Below are 24,897 nucleotides of genomic sequence, written 5' to 3' on the forward strand. Positions count from 1 at the left end.
TTATTTTAGTAGAGATGGGGTTTCACTATGTTGGCCAGGCTGGTCTCGAACTCTTGTCCTCAAGTGATCTGCCCGCCTTGGCCTCCCAAAGTGCTGAGATTACAGGCATGAGCCGCCATGCCTGACTACTGTACCCTTTCTTTTGAGATGTGTTTAGAGACAAAAATACTTGCCATTGTGTTATAATTGCCCACAGTATTTAGTATAGTAATATGCTCTACAGGTTTGTAATCTAGGAGAAATAGGCCACACCATATAGACTAGGTGTGTAGCAGGCTATACCAACCAAGTTTGGGTAAATACATTCTATGATTTACACTTGATTCACTCAACCAATGAAATCACCTAACAATGCATTTCTTAGACTATATCTTCGTCGTAAAGTGATACATGACTATGGCTGGTTATTCTGGTATTGTGAACTGAACCATATAAAGAACACTTTTACAAATGCAGAACATTTTCACCTAGAATTGATGCCAACATTAATAACTTAAGTATTTCAGTGTCTCGTGGCCAAAGTTCCATATTTTAGCTACCTTAGCAAGAAAACCCAAGAAAATCAATTTGCATCTAAAAGTGCCTTTACAGAGTTGGCCTGGTTTTGTGGCAGGCATCCCCCCTTGCTTAGAGAAGCAGAAGTTAAAGTTGGCCTCACAGAGGATTGTTTGGTCCCAGCTGAATAACCTGCTGGCATCCGCTGTGAGCAGAGGGGTAAGCAGATTATGGGTAAGCAGATATTAGTATTCTGATTAAACATTTTCAAACCTCATACCGCTATTTTTAAAAATAATGGCACTACTCTTGAGAGCACTCTTACATTTCCTATTCTGAAACCACTTTTAGCCCTCTATATATTCATGATCTTAAAGTCTCTATCTACAGTTTATTTCCAAGGATTAAAACTTTTTCCCTGCTGGGCGCGGTGGCTCATGCCTGTAATCCCAGCACTTTGGGAGGCCGAGGTGGGCAGATCATGAAGTTAGGAGATTGAGACCATCCTGACTAACATGGTGAAACCCCGTCTCTACTAAAAATACAAAAAATTAGCTGGGCGTAGTGGTGGGCGCTGGTAGTCCCAGTTACTCGGGAGGCTGAGGCAGGAGAATGGCGTGAACCCAGGAGGCAGAGCTTGTAGTGAGCCGAGATCACACCACTGCACTCCAGCCTGGGCGGCAGAGCAAGACTCTGTCTCAAAAAAAAAACCTTTTTCCCTTCACCACCTTAACTGCAATGTAAAATTCATGTAAATATGACTTTCTTGGACAATCTTAATAGCTTTAAGTCTTTACATGACACTCTCTTCCTTCCCAGATCGCTTCTTGAAAGAGACAGAGCTGCAGTCATCTTTGGTCTCAGGTTCTATAAAAACCCAGCACAGCCTTGGCAGGCCTCCTGGAATGACTTCTTGTTTCCTGAGGACCCATTGATTTAACAAACTTAACAAACGTAAATAACAGAAGCTATGAAAGAGACATTTGCAGTAAGCATTCTGAAGTTATGAAGCAACAAAAGTTTACTAGACCACAAAAATTTTTCTAAAACCATCCATCATGTAGAATATACAATTTAGCATGATAATAGGGAAAGTTATTAATTGTTATTAATTGAGGTCTACAGTGCATGTACAGGTTTTTAAACAACAACAGTCAAAACTGCTGGGTTACCACAACTTATTTCTGGGTCCAAACCAAAAAAGTCTGTTTATTTCTTGGGTGCACACGAAATGTGGCCACTGTGTTGGAGAGAAAATGTGGAATCAACATTGTATGCTTACAACATCAAGTGTTGGAATCATCCATAATCTCCACTTTTAATTTAGCTTGCTAGCGACCTTCTCTCAAGGTGCTACAGACTCTGGGCATCTTCCCCAGAATGCTTTCAGGTGGATGAGGGATGTGGGTGCATGAGTTTAAGGGCAGAATATCTAGCAAACCACTTGCTTTACAGTTCAAATAAGGAAAAAGGGGAGGAGTTCAAAGAAGGTTAGATCTCCCACTTCACCAGTGGCATCCTTTCCTTCTGCCTAGGCATCAGACCTTCTTCTCTAGAACTTTCTTCTGCCCCATGTGGTGGTCACTGCCCAACTCAAGAGATAGCCCTGGAGAGGACACAGAGGTAACAAGGTCCAGAGACTTGCCTCGGGGTCACCTCAGGGGCCCTTCCAATCATGCTTCCCCCAGTCCCTGAAGCATCTTCCAGCAGCTAACATGTTGGCTAAGGGGCCCTAAACCCTGCACTGCCCAGGAACTGTGCTGTGGAGTCTGGCCACTTTCTCCTATTGGGGCAGGCATGAGGCAGTGACTAAAGTGTCCTAAAGTTGCCAGTGAAAGCTCTGAGATGGCTGGACCACCCACTGCATCCTTGGCCCTACAGAAAGAGGGTTCCATGGAGCATGCACAGAAGCAGCAAGGGGCAGTGTGACACTGGGGGAGGTACTAAGGATGGGGCGGCCTTCTGATCCAAGCAAGGATTCTTAAGGACCTCCTGGCTCAAAACAACCACTTCCTCTCTTGCTCTGATTCGTGGGCAATGGAGTCCCAAAGGGAGGCCCTTCCTTGCAACCTCAAAGGGAGGAAAGCCTGCTTTCACAGCTGGCAGGGCCTGCGGACAGCCAGCCAGCTACCTGCACCAACTACCGTCCACCTGTCTCTCTTCACATCTCCCCCTCTACCCCTGAGCAGCTGGTCTGCGGCGCTTTGGACGTGCTCCTTGCCTTGCATTCACTCTCCCTCCCGCGCACTCAGTGGATGTGTCCCACGTGGAGAAGGCGAAGTTGGGAAGGGGCAGCCTTTGCGAAGGGCCACTTGGTCTGGGCACTTATTCACTGGGGTGGAATGGGATGGCAGCGGAGTAGGGGGCAGCCTAGCTGAAAAGGCCGCCCGGGGACAGCCCCTCCAGGTAACCCGTCCTGCGGCCCGCCAGCATGGAGCACCAGGCCGGGCTGTCAGCGCGCGCGTCCGGCACGGAACCCACACCCACCCATCGGGAGGTGCGGCGGGCGGGCGCTCGGGCCCGGCCCAGGGAGGGTGGTGCCCGCAGCCCGCTCGCCCGGGCCTTGGGCTCTGAAACTCATGCCCAGTAGCCCAGGGCAGAGGAGGGCGGCGGGCCCGGGAGGGCTACGCGGCCAGCGCCTCCCCAGCCCCACTGGGTCCCGGCGTCTCCGGGGCACTGACCTGCCAGCCGCCTCTCCCGGACGTTCTTCCACAGCAGATCCCAGGCTCTGGCCGTGGAGTCCCGCAGCTGCTCACTGATGGATCTCCTGAGCCGCGTTTGGCAAGGTTTCCGTTTGCTGGTCATGTTAGATCCCTCCTCATAACGACCGGCGGTCTCGGCACCGCCACTCCCGCGTGGCCCGCAACTCAGACTCCCGGCGACTGGAGAGGACGGACGCGGCACTCCCGCCGGGGTCCCGGGACCCAATGCGGGCGCGACATGGGTCAGTCCGGCGCTGGGAGGCTGCGCCACGCGCGAGGACCGGGATGCCTGGCCACCAGGAGCGCCGTGCTAGGTTAACCTCTGCGCTCGCCAACTCCTCTACTCCTTTCCCACTTTCCTTCTCCTTCCCTCCTCCCCTCCGTTGGGCGATCCTCCACTCCCCTCCCTCCTCTGCCCTCCCCCTGGCTGCCTCGCGCCCCACTCCTTCCAGGAGCGCGCTTCCCCTTCCCTCCCTCGCCCAACCTGACAGCCTGGTCCCCACGGCCCCCCACTCAAGGAGCTTCCAGCTTTTTTCCAGTTTTACCCAGAAATCAGGGGCTGGACCATATATTCCTATTTCTTGATACTTTCCTTTATTTTTTAGTTTCAGAAACTACCACCTTCACAACCACAACAACAAAAAAAATTTATATATGCCACAGTGAGAGCATAACTCATCCCAGTTTCCCTGAATTCAAGTCACTTGAAGTCAGCTACTCGGTTTGGCTGACATTCTTTTGATGTTCAATATTGGTAAACTGAACATTATGTTAATCCTTCCTGATTTCTTCAATGAAATAATTATCTGGCTGCAAACTACAATCAAATTAATATGGCTTGAAGTGTCAAAATTTTATTTCCATTGCATAGCCATTATGAGGAGAAAAATAACTTTAAAATATTAAGGTCAAACCATGAGGAACCTACCTAAAATAGATTTACATAGTTTGAGAAAGCATTACAATCTGTATGCAGTTAAAGAAGTAGGTATTATGAAGAAGTGAAATACGAAAATAGAAGAATTGTAAGGTATTTTAGCCAAAAATGTAAAGTAGGCTTGTAGTTAGAAATTAACTCTGATTCCTGAAGGAAAGAAGGAAGTGTATTGGCTCTTTAAGAAGTACATCATCACTGAAGTCCAAGTCCACTTCCTGGGCTTCAACTCATTCATAAGGAGAAGACAATACTATCTCAGGCCTCAGGGTGTCCTGCATTTCACAAAGTTTCGTTTCTGAAGTGCTTTGAGGTCTTCCAAGAAAGTAACTGTGACAACATTTAACTAATTCAGAGATGTGATTAATGCCTTACACCTCAGGTTTGGGGAGAGGAACACATTTTTCAAAAGGAATTTCTGAATTCTTGAATCTGCAAAATTGCTTGAATCTCATTTCTTTTTTTTTTTTTTTTTTTTTTTTTTGAGACGGAGTCTCGCTCTGTCGCCCGGGCTGGAGTGCAGTGGCCGGATCTCAGCTCACTGCAAGCTCCGCCTCCCGGGTTCACGCCAGTCTCCTGCCTCAGCCTCCCGAGTAGCTGGGACTACAGGCGCCCGCCACCTCGCCCGGCTAATTTGTTTTTTTTTTTTGTATTTTTTAGTAGAGACGGGGTTTCACCGTGTTCGCCAGGATGGTCTCGATCTCCTGACCTCGTGATCCGCCCGTCTCGGCCTCCCAAAGTGCTGGGATTACAGGCTTGAGCCACCGCGCCCGGCCGAATCTCATTTCTTTTTAAATGTCTTTGTACCAGGCTGCCAAACAAGAACCAAAATTTAATCAGATATTCATTTTAATTTCAGGTGCTCTACAGGAAGTTTGAAAATTAGAAGTATTCAGTCCTTCCTCTATTATATAAATTGCTACTGCCTTAGGGGATGGAAACTAACCTCTAGCTAAAGTATTCGCTCTACACTTCTGCTACACTTCTAGCAAATATTCCCTCTATCAGTTTATCTTGTTGGTAGAAAATGGGAATGACAGGGACAATGGTAAGAAATAGTCTTTATTGTCTTATTTTGTTACTTTAAATATTTAAAAATGTTAACTAGTGAAACATACCTCAGAATGAGCTAGAAAGTAATGAGATCTTTTTTTTTTTTTTTTTTTTTTTGGAGCATCCTGGTAAACCTTTGAAATAGTCAGTTATGAAGCAATAAGTCATGGATCAGAAATGGACTTGAAACTGTGACAGCTAGTTATATAGACTAATCCAGATTGCTTTCTGGACCCAAGCCAAATACCCTTTTGATTCCGTCCTCTGCTTTGTATGCATGTAGAGGTAACAAAATGCTCTGCAAAGAACAAGACTCCTGTTATCTTAAAGTGGCTGCTATACAGTGTAACAACAAAATGTTTAACAATTACATTCCCAGGAAAGCTGTGTATTTGACTTATAGAAGGGACCCCTTATTGAATCAAACAGAGGCGGTAGTTTTAACATTATATACGCGGGAACAGAACATAACCATTCTAGCTATTTTAGTGATCATTTAGCTCTCAAGAGCGTGGGCCCCAACTACTTTCTATTCTAGCATGTATTTTATATTCAGATGCCATTGGTTAGGGGTTTTCCTTAAATGACTAATGTGAAGACTAAATTCTAGCATTGCACATTTGTTTAGTTCTGGCTGTCGGATGGCCCATGAATTGAGGACTGTCCAAGAGAAGCCCAGATGAAAGACGGAAATGATCTGCCTGGAACAGGTGCCGGCTGAGCAGTGTGTGCCACCCAGCATGGCCCAGCTCTCTGCCAGCCCCGGCTGCTGGCCCTGTTGGAAGAAACCACACAGCTGTGCAGATGGAGCTGCCACAAATGCCAAGTGTTCCAACCTCAATAGGAACCTCAGGGCTACTTGCAGTCATTTGTACAGCATTCGCTCTCATTCTCCTCAAGATCTGTTTTAAAGCTGAACCTTAGGTAGAATCCCCTCTGGGGCCTTCACCAGATGAAAATATCACCTACTTCAGAGAAAAGAACTCAGGTAACCCCCTAGCCCTACCTCCCTTCTTGCTTAGACTCTTCCCTTCCATCTCAGTGGAAGAGGTATTGTTCTTCCAGCCCGAGACCACGCCCCTCACATGTGTTGGGCTTTCTTTCCCTTCTTATCCCAACAGGGACTTTGCTACATTGGTTATTTCCTCTCCCTCACAGACCCTCAATCTCTCGCTCTCCATAGGCTCAACCCTCCAGTCTCACCCTGCTTTTAAACAAACCAAAACTAAAACAACAGCAGCCATCCTAAAGCCCACTGCCTCTACCCTGTGTCCCTGGGAAGAGAAGTCTTTCCTTGTCAACACTGCAATCTGGGCTTCCTCCCTTCCTCAATGAACATGATCTTGCCAAGGTCACCAATAATCATCTGGTTGCTAAATCTAACGACGTGTTCCAGTTATTGTTGTCCTTTCCAGGGTGCATGGACCATTGGACACTGCAGCCCATTTCCTTCCTCTAACACAGGCTTGTCTCATGGCTGTCAGGCGACACCCTCCCCTGGGTTCCTCCTTTTCACAGACGGCCTCACACGATCCTTCTTAAGGCCTGACGGGCTATAGATAGACAGTACATGTGGTTAAGAATGTGGCTAAAGGCAGCGTCCCGTTTGATTCTGCATATGTTTCTGCCTCTCAATAGTACCTCCCTAGACGATTGCAGTGTGGATTAAATGAAATAATCCATTTGGCATATAGAAAGGACCTAGCCCCTGCTCCCAACAACAATACTATCATAATTACATTGCTGTCCTAGCCCAAATCCATCCTGAGCCCTTTCAAGAAGCTGTCCCTGACACCCAACCGAAATAGCTCCTTCTCACGACATCTAGTTTAGTTTTCCTGATAGCACTTCCACTTCTAGACATTATGTTTGTTTGTTTGTGGTCAGTCTCCCAGGCAGACTGTGAGCTCCTAAGAACTGAGGCCCTGTCTGTCTTACTTGCTTGTGCATCCTCAGTGCCTAAAACAGTCGCGGACAGTTAGGGTCAGTAAATACTTATAGAATAAATGAATGATTCTACTCTAGGGCCATGTATTGTTTAACTTCCTGATCAGTATCTCCAGAACTTTCCTTCCAAACCTGCTCTTTCATCTCTATTTCGTATGTGAGCCACCTGGCGCTACCACCCATCTAGTGACTGAGAGAGAAATCTAGAAGACATCTGAAACTCCTCCATACATCCTATGTTGCTTCAATCATTCCCCACCTCTCTATCTCCTGAATAACCGATTCAGTTCAAGTTTTCTCTTTCCTTTCCCTGAATTTCAGCATAAAAAGAGTCCCATTTGAAAGCTCTTGCTTGCACTGCACTCTACGTCTTTATATATCAGCTGTGCTTGAATGCCCTTACTCTAATTTTTTTCTTCACTCATCCTTCGAGATTCAACTCAGATGTACTCACATATCACCTTCTCCTTGATCCTTCTACAAATCCCAGTGGCTGGATGGGTTCCTCTTCCACTGTGTTTCTGCTGTGCTTTGGGGATACTGCCAGAGGAGCACTTATCAAAGAGCCAGAGCTAAGTGTCCTTACCTGTTTCTTCTCAGTTGTCCCTGCAGTCCTGAGTTCCTCCAACTAGGACTAGTACAGGACTTTTATTTCTCAACCCCTTGTGCTTTTTTCAGTGAACAGCACATAGTAGGAGTAGGATCATTTACCGACTGAATGACTATTCCTATAGTTTTAAATGACTGGTTACCACTAGGATCCTCCTTAGGACAAGTGAAAATTTTAAGAATGCTTATGCTGATATTGCTTCATTCTCATTAATTATCACTCTCTTCTTATATAATGTTTATTAATTTTAACATAGAGGTAATACATACTGATAATTATAGTTTTTTAAACACATAAAAATTATAATAGAAACATTAAAAGTACCTGTAATATTACCAAAAAGAGAGCTGATAACATTTGAAAATTGGCCTTTTTAGTTTTTTCCTTGCATATTAAAGAAACTTGGAAGAGTTTTTATACCAAGTTTTTCATTTTTTTCACTAAGCAGTAGATTGTGAGCATTTTTCCAATGTATTTTCTTTTAAAATATAGTTTTTAATGAATATCTAAAATTCTGTGGGATAAACACACTATAATTTATTTTAAAGCTTTCACAATTTTGGACATTTTTCCCCAAATTTCTAAAATTACAAATAATCCTGTGATAAATAACTTTGACAAATGAAAAAAATACATATTTTTTCTCCTTCCCTTACTGCTATGTAATAAGAACCATCACCATTGCCTCTCACAACCACAGGCAATAAGCAGGACTTGCCGCCCACCACCTACACATCTGAATGCCAACAACTCTGCAATTCCATTACATTTTTATCCCTTCCACTCCCCTCCCATGTTCAACTCTGATTCTGTGCCATCACCCCCTACAGAAGAGTGGAGAAGCACATTCCACGGTCTGCTTGCTGTGGTATTTTTTTTGCTGAAAGCCTTTGCTTGAGAATAGAGCCCAATTTCTAACTGTACCAGGCCAGGAATCCTTCGCCAAGAACCCATAGTCATAGTGCATTATTTCATGTTGCTTGCAGCTTTGCTGTGGGGAAATGCCTTCCTTGAGGAGACCCATTTTCCTTTGCTGCAGGGTAGAAGGGTGAAGAGCTCTTGCAACTCTCTCCCTGCATGTTCCCTTCCCAGGAGAGATGGGGTGTAGAAACTCTTCCTTTGGTGTATCCTTCAGGCTCCATTTCAGGGACATGTTGTTGGAGATTGTGAAATGCAATCTCATATTATTTATTTCCTCATTTTAAAAGTGTTGCTGAAAGTTCTGGAGAAGCTGACTTTTCAAGCTGGGTCCTTGGATCACAGTCACCAATCTGTGCCTGCCCTGATTGGTCTATCTGTGTATCCCATTGCCACGCTCTGAATCTGCCAGTCTTTGAATGCTAACAATTTTGATTGCATTTTGGGTTTTGTTCTGTTAATTAAAAAAGCATCAGGCTCCGCACTTTCTTGGAAGCAAAATTTAGTGTTAGCTGTCAACTCTGCATTGCCAATTAATAACTTTGGCTGTGTTTCACATTTTCCTGATGTAGACTGGTAAATGCTTTGAATCTTCAGGCTGAATGTCATATCATAGTCATCAACTTTACAAATATCACAATTCCTTTCTATATTTTCATGTACACTTTGGGGAACCATGATTACCATATGGGAGACCTTGGGGAAGTGTCTTACAAATTTCTGATGGCATTCACAGGCCATTGGATTGAAGACGTTTCCAGTGATTGAAATCATCTTGACATCACTTGTGCCATCCTTCAGCCTGTCTGTTTTATAAAGGTTGAGTAAGTAGCTTAGCTTACCACACAACCTCACATTAGCATATCGATTTAGGTAATTTGTTATGACTGTCTTAGTATACATAGAGTAGTTTGAGACCTCAAACATACACTGTGAAGCATTCTTCCATTGTTACTGAGCTTCTTAAGGTCAATGAACACATCATCTGAAGAGCAGTGAAAGCCAGTCCCCAGCTCCCACAGGCAGTACAGGGAAGTGGCTGATGGCACAGACAGAGGAGGTAGCCAACTAGGTTCATACCACGGCTCCGCACCTACTAGCTGTGTAACCTCCGTAAGTTACCCATTTTCTGAGTTCCTCAGCCTCAGCATCTATAAAATGGGGATTATAATAATGCTTACCTCATAGGGTTTTTGGCAAGGATCAAATGCAATAGTACATGCAAAATATTTAGAATGGTGCCTGGCATATAATGAGCATTCATTAAATTTTAATTGCTATTGTTGTTGTTGTTTGCCTAAACCATTTCTGCAATTCTCATGAGATTCCAGTCCAGCCAAATTCTGAATAGCCTCATGCTAAACAGCAAGAAGTCACTAATGAGCATTATAAACTAGCACTGGATGTGGGAGGTACGAGAATAGGATTCACATCTCAGCTCTGGGAATGATAAGGTGTAGGAGAGATAGAAGCTATTTAATCTCCCTAAACATAGGTTTCCTTATCTGTCAAATGCAGCAAAGAACTCTTTGTTCTACCTACTCTGCTCATAGTTAAACTATATATGAGAGTGTTTTATAATTAAAGTGTCATCAAAATGAAAGGTATTGTAAATAATAGGAAAGTTTAGGGAAAATCCGCATATGGAGCAAGTACATTTCCTACTGGCATGCATAAAAATATATTTATTCAACAAAGATCTTTATTCCTAGAGTGACACAGGTTTCTCCTGGTGGCCCTAATTGTGTTCCAACTGCTGACATACATCAAGGCTGATTAAGTATGTTTACTGGTGTGGACAGTTGGAAGGGGCTGGGACCCTTGTCGCCTTCCATGGGGTAACCCTCCACTCCAATTATATTTATTCCACAAATACATATTGAACAAACCTTTGGCATCTCTAAAGGCAGGCAGCATTTGTTCCACATTCTAGAGGAAAGTCTTTTGGAGATATCTCAGTACTACCTCCTACCTTGTTAATTAATCTGTGTAGGTATGGCATTTTATTTAGGAATTTCATCTTGAATAAGACTTTGCTCTAGTTTAACACTACCCAGGATAATGCATCTTGTAAGCGTTATTTAATATAACTAGCACATGAGGTCAACTGCTACTCCTCAGAAAAACAAAACAAAAGTGGCAGGAAAACAATTTCAGAAAATGTAAATGATTTGATCAAAATCATCAGCTAATAAGTTGCAGAACCAAGACTCAAATGTTTACCATCCATCTTTAAATCCAGTCTTTGGGAGGCCAAGGTGGGTGGATCACTTAGGTTAGGAGTTCAACTTTTTAAAACTTTAAGTGTCTTCCTGTTAGTGCCTTGTGATAACATGGTTAATAAATGAGAGTTATTAGTTTTAAGAGTATCTGGGGCAATGGAAATTACTTTTATTGTTTAATATACATTTTCCTTCTGTCTACACAGAAGGACACATAGTTGATCCTTGAACAATATAGGCTTGAACAGCGTGGGTCCACTTATACGTGGATTTTTTTTTTCAAAAAACGCTACACTGAGTGTGCCTGCCTCCCTTTCCACCTTCTCTACTTCTTCTGCCTCTGCCACCTCCGAGACAGCAAGACCAACCCTGTTTTCTTCTTCCTTCTCATCAGCTTACTCAACGTGAAGACAATGAGAATGAAGACCTTTGTGACGGTCCACTTGCACTTAATGAATAGTGAATATATTTTCTTTAACTTGCTTTAATGAAAGAATATAATATATAATACATGCAAAATAACAAAACATGTGTTAACCAACAGTTTATATTATTGATAAGGCTTCCAGTTAACAGTAAGCTATTAATAGTTAAATTTCTGAGGAGTCAAAAGTTATACTTGGATTTTTGACTGTAGGTCGGGGGAGCAGGAGGACCTGGTCCCCCTAACTCCTGCGTTGTTCAAGAACTACCCGAGACTGGCTAATTTATAAAGAGAAGAGGTTTAATTGACTCACAGTTCCACAGACTGTACAGGAAGCATGGCTGGGAGGCCTTAGGAAACTTACAATTATAGCAAGAGGCAAAGGAGAAGCAAGCACGTCTTACCATGGTGGAGAGGAGAAAGCTAGTGAAGGGGGAAGTGCTACACACTTTTAAACAACTAGATCTCATGAGAACTCACTCACTACGATGAGAACAGCAAGGGGGAAATCCACCCCCATGATTCAATCACCTCCCACGAGGTGTCCCCCGACACTGGGAATTACAATTCAACATGAGATTTGGGTGGGGACGCAGAGCCAAACTATATCAAAGGGTCAACTGCATTTACCTTCCATATGAGAAAATACTATATTTTCTATATCACTTCAGTAGTGGTCATTCATTGCTAATAATATATTTGTTGTAATTATTTTTATACATTATTTTGCAAGTATCATTTAAAATAAAAATGTCTGATATTACTTAACGTGTTAGGCCACTTTATGTCACTATAAAGAAATACCTGAAGCTGGGTAATTTATAAAGAAAATAGATTTAATTGGTTCATTGTTCTGCAGGCTGTACAAGTGTGGCACCAACATCTGCTTGCTTCTGGTGAGGGCCTCAGGAAGCTTACAATCATGGCAGAAGGGTGGGGGAGCAGGAGGATCACATGGCAAGAGCAAGAGCAAGGGTGAGGGAAAACCAGCTCTCATGTGGACTGAGTGAGAACTCACTCATCACCAAGGGGATGGTGCTAAACTATTCATGAGTGATCCATCCTCATGATCCAATCACCTCCCACCAGGCTCTACCTCCAACACTGAGAATCACATTTGCACATGAGTTTGGAGGGGACAAACATCCAAACCATATCAATAAGGGAAAAACTACAAATCCAAATCCATCTTTGGAGTCTTGGGAAATCTTTTGGATTTAATGGATTTTATCGATAGCTCTATTTTATTTGTGTAACCCTGTATCTCTGTTTTATTTCTCTTTGCATCCTCTGTTCCTGGAACACTGCCCGGCACATGGTGAACTCAACAACAACAATGACAACCACCACAACAACATAGGTTGTTGAATTTGATTTTCTTAACTTTTAGGTCTTAGCATAGCTGTCCCCTCTTTGGAAGCCTTTCCTGACCATTTTATGATCAAACTTCACTAAACTCTGACCAGAACATATGTCCACAAAATATTTTGTGATTATTTTTTATTCCTTGCTTGACTTGCCCCTTCACTAGATTGTAAATTCCACAAGGACCTTGTCTGTCTTTCCAGACACTGATTGCCAGCACCTAGAGCAGTGTTTGACGCACACTAGATGCTCAAGGAATCACACGTCATTTGCCAAGAAAGCTAGTGCCATCAGCAGACATTATCAATCCTAGAAGAGTCTGTCCTGCATCACCTGGAGAGCTTAAATATTTCAGCTCACAACTCCAGCACCTTTGTCTCCACTCCACTTCACCCCACCTACTCCCAGGGACACACCCTGGGCCAAGTCACTACCACTGTGCTTCCAGAATCTTGAACCTTTATCTTAGCTTCTATATGGCACTTGTATCCTTTTAGCATTCCTCATCTTGTCTTGTGATCTTTGCGTTTGCCTTTCCTTTACTTAATCAGTCCTTTTCCTTGACATCATGCCCTCCTAGCCTTGGGTTAAGCTCTGTGAACCAAACTTTCAAACACTTTTTCAGTACACACACGCATGCACACAAAGAGCTATTTTATTTCTTAGTTATTCTGTGCCTGTTTGGCAAAACCCCTCTATCTAGTCTTACATGCAGGCCACCACACACTGTCAATGAAGTTCCAGACTGCACAGACTGATGACATGATGCCAATGGGGTGAGAATTATCAGCAAAATATTTGCATTGTCTCTAGCAGGGTCTGGTTCCTGTTCTCCAGAAACAGTCACAGTGGTTAGCTTAAATCTTCATCACTGTCCTGGTACGCTTTCTTCCTCTTACCCTCAACACCAACACTTGTCAGATACTCACAGGGGAAATAGAGGAACTGGCAGTTCCTTGAATGCACCACACTCTCCGCCTCAGTGCCTTTGCACATGTTCCTCCTGCCTGCAGCACACTGACTCTTCTAAAGTTACGCCTACGCCCCACAAAGTAATGGTTTTCTTACTATAGATTGGATTATAACCCTCCTGAGGGTAGGAAGTGGATTTTTAAGGTCTGCATCCCTAGTGGTGAATGCAGTGCTCATAACATAATAAATGCTCAATATATATCGACCGAATGCATTAAGAATTGAAAACTGGGGCTGTAGAGTGGGCTAGAGAAGCTAGGTATACCGATGCATTCTCCTTCCAAATGTTGAAATATTTATCTTTAATTCATTAAAAATATAGAAAATGTACATACAAACACATAACTATTAAGTCACAATTGATTAAATAGCCATGAATGACAGGAAATTTCACAATAGCCATGCATTATGGGTGAATGTGATGAACAGTGTTTTGGAATATTTGATCAAGCTGATTAATTTAAAACATTACTTAAGGTCCTCCCCCCTCAAATCTACATTTTACACTTGATTAAACTCATGCTATCATAAATTAACCCCCTCCCTCAGCCAGGCACAGTGACTCAAGCCTGTAATCATAGCATTTTGGGAGGCCAAGCCAGAAGGATTGCTTGAGGCCAAGAGTTCAAGACCAATCTAAGCAACATATGAGACTCCATCTCAACAAAAAATAAAATTTAAAAACATAGTAAAATAAACTGTTGACTCCACTCACACCAAAGTTGGTGTTTGGAGTGTTCTTTGTTAAAAGATAAATGCACAGTCATCAGTATTTTAAAAATATAATAAAAATGAATCGGTTACTCTTAATATTTAAGAGTTTATCATGAATTTAATGTACAAGTTCGTTGTGTGTCTGAATGGGAATACAATTTTTTTTAAATGTTGTAAAATTTAAGGGGAAAATTTAGGGGAAAATATAACTTCCTTGTGGGCAAGGTGTGTGTGGTTTTAAAGGAGAATAGAATAATGATTAAGAAAGAGGAGCAAAAGCTATAGGATATGGATGAGAAAAGAAAGGTAGCAGTTACATGAAACCAGGAGAACAGAGAGGGGCTCCAATACAACATATAAAAGTGCTGGAGCAGGAACAGAAACTGCGGGAATTCACTCTGGACAGAGGTGACTGCAAGAGGTAAAAGCTCTGGAGACGGATCAGCTGGGCACCTTCCACATTGATGTGAGATGACCACAAAATGAACAGACTGAGGCTCATCTGAGCCTCAAGCAGTAAAGGTCCCGGGTTCCTAAGAGATGAGGGTAAGAAATGGAGGCTGAAGGGAATGGGGGTGTCTGTGGGGAAGGGTGGGAAGAGGTGGACCAAACAAACATCCACAGCCTTGAGGCTCCTAATAGAGAAATCTAGAAAGTAACAGGAATTGGTAACAGGAGATGCTGGAAGGAGATATTTTCAGAGGCTTTAATCGAGCAAAGGGAACTAGGCAAAATAAAGGTAGGCTTCTCATGTGCATCAACAGTACACAGCTGGTGCCTCTGCATTCAGTGCGCAGTTATAAGGTTAAACTGTGCATCTGAATACCTCAGGATGCTGGATGGTGACAGTCGGGGCTGGAGGAGGGAGCCCTGCCAAGGAAGATAAGGCGGGTAGCAAGACTTGAGATTTCCCTCCTTGACCCTTAGGTAGTAGCAGTCAAGAGTGAACATAAGATTATCTAGCAGATAAAATGCCATGATTTCATCAAAGGGGCTTTGTAGATGAATAGTGAGAGAGTTAAATACTAAATGCAATTCTTCAGGTTTTAATACCCTGAAGAATAAATCATGCTCACTGTAACCCTCACCCATGAACTATAAATTCATTGCAGGTCATGTGTTGGACCAGCAAAACATTTTGCTTTGATTGTCTTCTCTCTACTTAGCATAGTTTTCTTGGTACAATTATAAAACATAGTAGTTTTCACTCGAGTCATTAATTGCTGCTGCTGACAATCCCTTTCTGTTCTTTTCCTAATTTCTTTTCAATGCTTTTATTTTATTTTTGGTGCCACCCTCATGTTTTAAAATATTTTTATTAAGGTATTATTAGCATACTGAAAATACATCCATCGATAGTTTTCTTTTTAAAATTTTAGGCAAGTATTTTCTTAAAAATGCTGGTTGGAGACTTTTATCACAGGGTTACATAGAATTTTTTTTCTAGGTATAGTATCATAGACACAGAATGGCTTATACTTGCTCAGTATGTCAATGAATATATCACTTATATGTATATATCACTGGACTACTATTGTCAAAAATGCTTGCAAATAATACTTCTTGCCATTCTATTACAGCTAGCTTAAGAAAGACAGGATCAAGGATAGAACTCTGTCACAGACCCTGGAGGGATTTAACAAATATTTCAGAGGCTGATAGCCAGCATGTTTGTTTATAGATAACTGAATTCCCTGTAATCTGGACACTGTAAATTTTCAGAGCGAGGTTATCTCCAAAACTTTCACTTTATTATTCTAAAAAAGATTATTTAGAAAGAAATAACTTCATCTTCCTGTTTCTAACCGTAGCTCTTTTATTATTACTAATAAGGCCATAAAAACTTAATCAGGTACCTGCTTTGGATTTTAGATTTCTATTTTCCCTTTTAAATTTTCTAAACACCTGCCTAACCAACTAACTGAGATTTGCTTCCTTCCCTACCATTTATTCTGCCATGTGGTGCTGGGAAATTTCCCCCTTAGTTCACTAAGCTCTTTAAACACCTGCAGCTCAGTAACAAGGATAGTATTGTCCGGCTATTTTCCTTAGCAATGAGTTGATTCACCTGTCAAGATAAACTTCACTGTACATATTATTGGACCTCTGGATTAATGCCTTATAAAATAGCACGTTTGTACAGTCCTATGAGTTTCATAAACATCAAACACTGATTTCATTTGATAGGCCGGATATTATATCAACATTTAGTGAAAGGAGCTTATTGCTGGGAGTTCAAAGATGAACTCTTATGAAAGCTAACCTTTTGGATTCAAGCTAAAAGTTTTTTTTCTATGAGGGATTTTGAGTCATAGGACAGGAGGTTACCCACGGCCTGTGAGAGAATACCACTTAAGTATCTGGTAGTCTATGTCTGCCTTAAAAATACATTGAAATCAGTATATAGCCAAGTGATTAATGGCAGCATTAACAGCATGCACATTCATGATTCTTCTGTCGCTATGAGATAATATATCAAGAACAAGGGAAAAGCACATTTTTTATCAGGTCAGAGATGAGCTTTATCATAGTCCAAATGACTTAATTTTTGACTGCTTTTCTTTTACAAAATGTATGTTAGACATAAAAAAAGAATGTTTCCAGCTGTTTCCAGATCTTCTTTCAATTTATTTCTAATAAAGCACACATTTGGGTAAAAACTTCAAGCTGAGTTTTGAAACCTGCAGACAGTTCTCTACCTTAAACAGTTAATCAATGACACATACAAGCTGGGTTCAATTAAATTCAGTCTATGATATCTGCGATCCAGTTAACTGCAGTAAGGAGAAAAAAGATTAAAACTATCACTTCCCAAAGGTGAGTAGGTCTCAAAAAAAAAAAAAAAAAAAAAAAAGGACAAATAGTAAAAACAACAATAAAACATACCTCATGTATTAGAACCCCCAGCAGTAAGTTCCTTACGGTTTCATAGCCATTTGTTTAATTCTTGAGCGTCCCATTGTTAGGTTTGCTTTAAGCTGGTCTATTTCTGCTTTCATCCTTGTGAGAAAAGCATCCCAAAGTAAGATGGCATCAGGCTGCCTATCTAGCATGCCTTTATCTTATTATATAATGTAAATCAATTAGAGGCAATTTTGGGGAAAACTCAGTTCTCACTGAGAGTATTTTTTTCCTGCCTGTATCCAATGTTGTAGTGAAGTGTGATAAGGATTTCAAATTGAACTACATTTAAGAAAGTGTGTTGTTTTAGGTGAATCTCAGGATTTAGTAATCTCTCACAATTAGTGCATATTAATTTACACTTTATCTGTCACGGCCAGATATGTGGCCATTTGGAAAAAGTGTTCCAAGGGCCCAGTAACTATAAGAACTCTCCCTAGCTTCCTGATAATGTGGTTTGGGGTTTCCTTCCTCTTTCTTTTTCTTATTACTGCTGTTTGGTACTGCTTTTACCCCAGTCTCTCCCCCTTACTTCAAACACTTCTTATCTCAGGGGAGTAAACCCCATGACTCATATCTGCCTCCACTTCCTCCTTGAACCCCCCACCAACTCTTCTCAATGTGTCCCGAGCTAGGTCACATCTAACCAGCCTCCCTCCTCAATCCTGGCCCGGTGCCTATAACACAGGAAAGCTCTTTCAGTGAAATGGTACTCCTGAGAATCGTAGATAGATCTATGCCAGCCCTCTTTATACTCAAATGTCATAATTAACATTCACTCACTCAACAAATATTTGTTGGGTACGTTCTGTGTACCAGACACTGTGTTGGACACATAGTATAAAGGCATTATATGCATGCAGCTCTGTCTTTCACTATGGGCTTTCAAAAATTAAGAAAAATAATGGGTGACCAGGATGGAACAATTTATCCCTGTTTCCTCCTTGCTGTTTTTAGCAAGAAACAGCAGCAGCAACAGCACCACCACCTTTGAAAACATGAAGTTCAGGAAACATTTACTGGACATCTACTATATCCTGGGCTCTGTGCTTGGTGCTAGAGATAGCAACATAGGAACCAAAGGGCCTGTGCTGTGAAGGGTCTTAAACAAGAGTGTAGACTAGGAAAGCTTTGAGAATGACAGTCTGGACAGAAACAAGGTGGTGGCTGCGGATATGAGGCAAGCCAACTAACCCTCCTCCAAGCAGCACTCAGAGAAGCCGGCCCAACATTTAGTGTGTCTCCCATGGGGTTGGGCAGGCAGGAATTTCCAGCCTCCAGGAAACTGTTCTGGAAGGCCCTCTGTATATTCCTCGTTAGAGATTCCAGCACAATCCATATATATCTCCTACTGGCATCTCTGACCAAGACCATGGGAGCCACCAGTAGCTTGGAGCCCAGGTGAGCTGCAGATTTGGGAAGTGAATGGGGCTACCAGATTTAGCAAATAGACACACAGGATGCCTAGTTCAATTTGAATTTCAAGTGAACAAACAAATAATTTTTCCCTATATGTCCCATAAAATGCATTGGTGTCTGTATTGTTCTGCATTTTATCCCGCCACTCTACAAGCGGGGTAAATCTTTACTGCTGTTTAGCCTCATCGGGCATCCTAGACCAATTCAGAAGTAGCCTCCTCCCACCCTTGTCAGCTTCTGAAAGAATTGAGACATTCGGCAGGTGCCTCTGTTGTTTCCTTTTACTGCTGACACAGATGAAATCTTACCTGCTCCTTGATCTCCACTGCCAAATTAAATCTGGCCTTTTGCAGTGAAAACGCATACCACTCTTGCTGAGGCTTTCTCCCTTCCAGTACCTTGAAAAATCACCATCTTTATTCCATTTCAGTGCACTTGACGTTAGTTACCAAAAAAATAATGCCCACTTCAAAAAAGCTTACATTTAAGTTAAGAACGTTTTCTAATGGATCCTTATTTGTCTGTCCTGAGCAAAGTTAACGGTGTGGAAACAGATCTAGTAGTTCAAGGCAAATGGAAATCAACTTGAGAACATATTTTTCTTCTAATCGAATGTCACTTGTTTTAGTCTTGTACAAAGGATCTGAAAGCTCACTTTCTATTTGTTTTAAAATGTGTATATATGTTCATACACGCACATATACGTGCATTACACATATTTTTTAAATAAATTTTTTTTTTTTTTTTTAAGGCAGTTGGAAGAAATTTCCCTTGCTTTGAGAGATACTTATCATTAATGGAAAAGAAAATCCCTGGGCTTGGCTCACAGTTGCCCCTCAATAAACATCTGTTAAGTGATTCAAGAAATATTGATTGATTCATAAGCTTTAAATTTTTTAAACTTAATTTCTCCAGATGTTTCTAGCGTTACATTCAAAAGACACATTATCATGATAGCTCTAAATATTAGAAATAGATGGAAGCTGCATGATAAAGTACATAAGCATATTTTTCATGGCCTTTATCCTAGATGTTTTCCAGTTGAGCTCTGCTATTTGCTGGAACAAGTTATAGCTTCTCTGGTGTTTCTGCTTTCTTATCTGTAAAATGGGGACAATAATTTTCCCCGCCTCATAGGACAGTTGCAAAGATTAAATAAGATCATATTTGTAAAGTACTTAGAACAGGGCCTGGCACGTAAAACCATCAATCACTGGGAGCTTTTTTAAGTGAATCTATTGTAAACAGCTCTACTAACCACCTTTGATCCTTTTAGAATCAAATAAATGATTTGATCCTCCCAGAATCAAATGAATTCCTAGAATGAATTAATTTTGATATTTATGGGTCACTTTTGCTGAATTTCCATACATCTCTCACTCTCAGCAGGGTCGGGAGAATAGGGAACAATGGTTTTCACGGTACAATTAGTTTCAGAAGAAGAAATACATGTACAACACTGCTAGTAGCATTTAAAAAATATCCTAGGATTTATTTGGTGCTTGGTTATAATTTAATCAGTATCCTGGTATTTTGCAGCATTCTTACATAAAACAAAATTATATTTTCTGAATGTCACTCTGTTTTCCTTTGACATATTTTCTTTCCTTTTCTTGTTCTTTTTTTTTTTTTTTTTTTTTTTTTTTGAGACAGAATCTCATTCTGTCGCCCAGGCTGGAGTGTAGTGGCATGATCTTGGCTCACTGCAACTCCACCTCCCGGGTTCAAACGATTCTTATGCCTCAGCTAGGGTTACAGGCACCCACCACCATGCTGGGCTAAGTTTTGTATTTTTGGTAGAGACGGGTTTCACCATGTTGGCCAGGCTGGTCTTTAACTCCTGACCTCAGGTGATCCTCCCGTCTCGGCCTCCCAAAGTGCTGAGATTACAGGTGTGAGCAACTGCTCCCAGTCACTTTGACATTTTCTTTAAGTATAGAAAAAATAATTTCAAAGAAATAATTAGTTTCGTCTAAAAATCTGTCTCACAATCAAGATCAATCCACTTCATCTCTAAATAAACTGGTATGAAATATGCTCCCAGAAATTTTACACGGGCTCCTCCTCAATAAAAGAAAGGATTTCATTATCTTTCCTCCTTCAATATCAATGCTTCTACCATCTGAGCAAAGAGATACTCTGAAATGCTATCCTAGTCTTGTCTATTCTCACCCTTACTAACATCTGAAAGTATGCTATAGAAAAGGTCAGCTCTTGTTTTTTCTTTCCATATCTTCTCTGGTGAAACCTCTGTTAGACACTACGTCCTTTCTGAAAAACCTCTGAGAAAGTGGACCCTCTTTGGGTCTGTGTATGAAGTTGTCAACCAGTCTATGAATTTTAGACTGATGCCATTAAGGATTTCCTACCTACCAGACAGCATTTTGTCACCTTGTCAAAAATATTTGCTATTTTAAGCATTATTTTTATATAAGCATTATTTTTTCATGGTGAAGGTTAAGAAAAATTTCGACATATAATAAAGAAACAATCTTTTGATTTCATCTTTGCACAGGGTTTGTCTGATTAAAAAGGCAAGAATTGATTAGTATGCTGCTTCTGAAAAGGACTCACTGAAGGAAGGTGATATGCAATAGTAAAAAGGACACTGCACTGAGTTCCCTTCTGCTCCCTGAATTCTCATCCTTGCTCTGTCATTGATGAGCTAGAGAATGTTTGGTTGGTCCCTTAAACTCACCAGCTCTCATTTGCTTTCTCATTTGTAAAGTGAGAAATAAAACGGAGATCCTCTGAGGCCTCTTTTCTAAAATTATATAATTACAGGTACACGTTTTATACCTAATGCATGAACTCCTCATTTTCAATGCAGGGTTTTTATACAATACCATATCTCTTCTATTTCAGAACTGAAATTAGGAAAATATCATCATGAAATTTACTTCTGTTTGAATTCCAATTAAAGTTCAGACAAAGAAACTTGAAAGAATTGGTTGCATCTCAGAAACACCTGCCACATTTTCGACTTAACAAGCAACCAATCAGAAAGAAGTGGGAGGGCCTACGGATTCCCCACTCTGACTCTCTATTCATGTTTAACCCCTTTTAATGTAAGCAATCAGACAAATCACTTCAAAACAAAGGTTAGTGAAAGAGTCTACAAAAGCCAGAAAAAACTTGAAAGTATTAGACGTAAGCAGTCGGGGGACATATGTAACCTCTATATATCTGAAAGGGCACAAAAAGTTCATTCCAAATGAATCATTCATCATAAAGTCAGGGGTTGAGTAAATAGGGAGTCATAATGAAGGGCTAAGAATGACGCTGGCTAATGTCCTCACACATACCCTTTGAATACACCTACATATGTGCATGAATGCACCATTATTAGCTCTCATTTATGTTAATCCAGTGAAGATGTTGTCACTGAACTACAGTTACTCAATAGTAATGTTTTGTACCAAAAAATACTAAGAGATTGACTCATGTCTTTGAAGTTGTTTCATAATTCAGAATGAAAATGACCCCAGGAAAGCAATCTTGTATGCCTTCTAAAGGACTTTCTCTTGTCTGACCTTTCATGGGAAAAAAATCAACTAACCCTTTGTTGGGATGCTGTGCTAATTATTCAAAGAAGTTTTATGTAATCCTTTCAAACATGAACCGACTGAATTTCCATTAAACTATCCCACAGAAGGCACATGGTTAGAGCCATATACAACCAATGTGACTCTATGGCCTAATGAGAGTTTGTGGTAGGAAGTTCTTGAGCTAAAAATAAATCACAAAGCAGAAAGGCCAGAGTGTGAGAAAGTAAAACTGAGACAGGATTGTTTTGGCTATTATTAGTAGTTTTCTTGGCCTATACATTAGCCAAATAATACAATTCAGAAAAAATAAATAACTATCCTTTTGTTTTCATTACCCCACAAATGTCCACTTGCTTTTCTCATTTGCTACTGCCATATCAATGGTGAATTTGATTACATTAAGACCAACAGAGGTCATGCTTCAGGGTACATGCTGAATTTTTATAAACATCCTTACTTCTCTGAAAGTTTATTTCTTTCAGAGCTACTTTCTATTTTTCATTTGACTTTTATTATGCTACAACCCCTAACCAAACACAGGAATTTAAACGTTCCTCCAATGGTACTACAAATAATTTCTAATCTTTCTTGCCATACACTAGCAAGTAATATTCAAAGCCTCCCTGTGTAAGTGTTAAGATTTTAAATCTAAGGACAATGATGGGACACGGTCAGTCTATGTTTTGAAGTTTCCTTTGTGCACCCCAAACAGAGCTCAAGCCTGAAAATGTTCACAATTATATTTGGCATTCCCCGATCTCATTGGATTTGACCAAAATAATTTTAAAGCAAAGTTAATTTTAGTCAGGTTTCATCATAAATTTAAGCACAGTGATAAATCATTAATTAAGCGTCATTTAACAGTTCAAATTAAAAATATAAATATAGATTAGACACCATTTGAAAGCACTATAGTTAGGTTCATTTGTTCTTTGAATAGTTCCTATAATAAAGGACGCTGCCGACAGAGAAAAAAAGCCGATATGGTAGGAAATATTTGCAAGTTACAGATCTAAGAAGGGTTAATATTCAGCACATATAAAGAATTCCTAAAACTCAACAACAGCAAGGACCCAATTAAAAAGTGGGCAAAGAATTTGAATAGATATTTCTGCCAATAAGATATACAGATGGCCAACAAGCACATGAAAAGATGCTTAGTATCTTCAATCAGTAGGGAAATGTGAATCAAAACTATAATGAGATACCATATCAGACCTATACCATTAGGAGGCTGTTATTAAAAACACACACATACACACACACACACAGAAAATAAGTGTTAGTGAGAATGTAGAGAAATTGGAATCTTCAGGCTGCTGGTAGGAATGTAGAATGGCAAAGCCACTATGGAAAACAGTATAAAGGTTACTCAAATAATTAAAAATAGAATTTCCATGTGATCCAGCAATTCCATTGCTGAATATATACCCCACGTAATTGAAATCAGGGATTCGAATAGATATTTACACCCATATCCATAACTGCATTATGCACAAGAACCAAAATGTGGAAGAAACCCAAATGTTCATCAATAGATGAATGATTAAGCAAAATGTGGTATATACCTACAGTAAAATATTATCCAACCTTTAAAAGGAAGGAAATTCTGGTGCATGTTACAACATTGATAAACCTTGAAGACATTATGCTAAGTGAAATAAGCTAGTCATAAAAGGAAAATAATACATGATTCCACTTGTATGAGTTGTCAAATTCATACAGACAAAAAGTAGAAATAGTAGTTTCCAGGGCTGGGGAATGGGAATTTGATGTTTAATGAGTACAAGTTTTAGTCTGGGATAATTAAAAGGTTCTGGAGATGGATAGTGGTGATAGTTATATAACAATATAAATGTGCTTAATGCCAAAGAACTATATACTTAAAATGGTTTAAATGGTAAATTTTATGTTATGTATATTTTATCACAATAAAAAAAGTTACTACCCATATTGTGCTAACAATGTAAGGAGGAGATGAGTGTGTGTATAAAATTAGTGCCAGAATATCTGTAATTCAAGGTAAGAGAGATAGTGACAAGCCACTAGAAATTAAATACTATGGTGTTCAGAGAATGCAAAGATAGCATTTAGTAGTTACAGGAAAGTTTTTCATGGAGTATATAGTTGCTGGAGTTCATCTTTGGAAGATTAATGCAATTTTACTGAATAGAGATGTTGGGGGCAGGTATCCTACAAAAAGTGACCCACACAAATAAAGCATGGAAGCTAAAATCTTGGGGGGGATTTTAGAGCTGTGATTTCTCCTTGTTAGACTACAGTGTAGAACAGTGCTTGTCAAACTTTAATGTGTATACAGATCACTGGGGAATCTTGCTAAATTGTAGACTCTGATTCTATAGGTCTAATACACAATTCAAAATTCTTTATTTCTAATAGGCCCCCTATTAGAAATGGTGATGCCAGTGCCGCTCTTAGTACTCATGTCTTGAGTATCCATACCTACAAATTAGACTGGCCCAAGATTGAAGGTTTTAAAAGCCACAAGTTTGTATGGATTTCAGAATTAATGAAGAACCAGTGAAACTCTTCTGGGTACAGAAATTGTATTACTGGTGCTATCCCTTAGGAAAATTAATCCAGCAGCCATGTGTAGGTGGGAATAGAATGGGCAGAGACAGACACTGGGGAGACTGGTTAGGCTCAGGGGGA

General features: G+C 40.6%; 1 protein-coding gene across 4 annotated transcripts in view; it reads right to left on the minus strand.

Moving 5' to 3' along the window:
- STARD13 (StAR related lipid transfer domain containing 13) overlaps positions 1-24,897 on the minus strand; it is a 550,191-nt gene that overhangs the window by 250,918 nt on the left and 274,376 nt on the right. Inside the window, exon 1 of one of the 4 annotated variants that reach the window (XM_073013287.1) lies at positions 3,177-3,556. The exons of 2 other annotated variants lie outside the window; for them this stretch is intronic. In XM_073013287.1, coding sequence (XP_072869388.1) covers positions 3,177-3,300 — 124 coding nt within the window. In that variant the 5' untranslated portion in view covers positions 3,301-3,556. Of the gene's footprint in view, positions 1-3,176; positions 3,557-24,897 lie in introns of those variants that run through there. One more of the 4 variants, XM_007960089.3, reaches the window with a different exon arrangement.

Source organism: Chlorocebus sabaeus, chromosome 3 (genome assembly GCF_047675955.1).
Source record: "Chlorocebus sabaeus isolate Y175 chromosome 3, mChlSab1.0.hap1, whole genome shotgun sequence".
Taxonomy (NCBI): domain Eukaryota; kingdom Metazoa; phylum Chordata; class Mammalia; order Primates; family Cercopithecidae; genus Chlorocebus; species Chlorocebus sabaeus.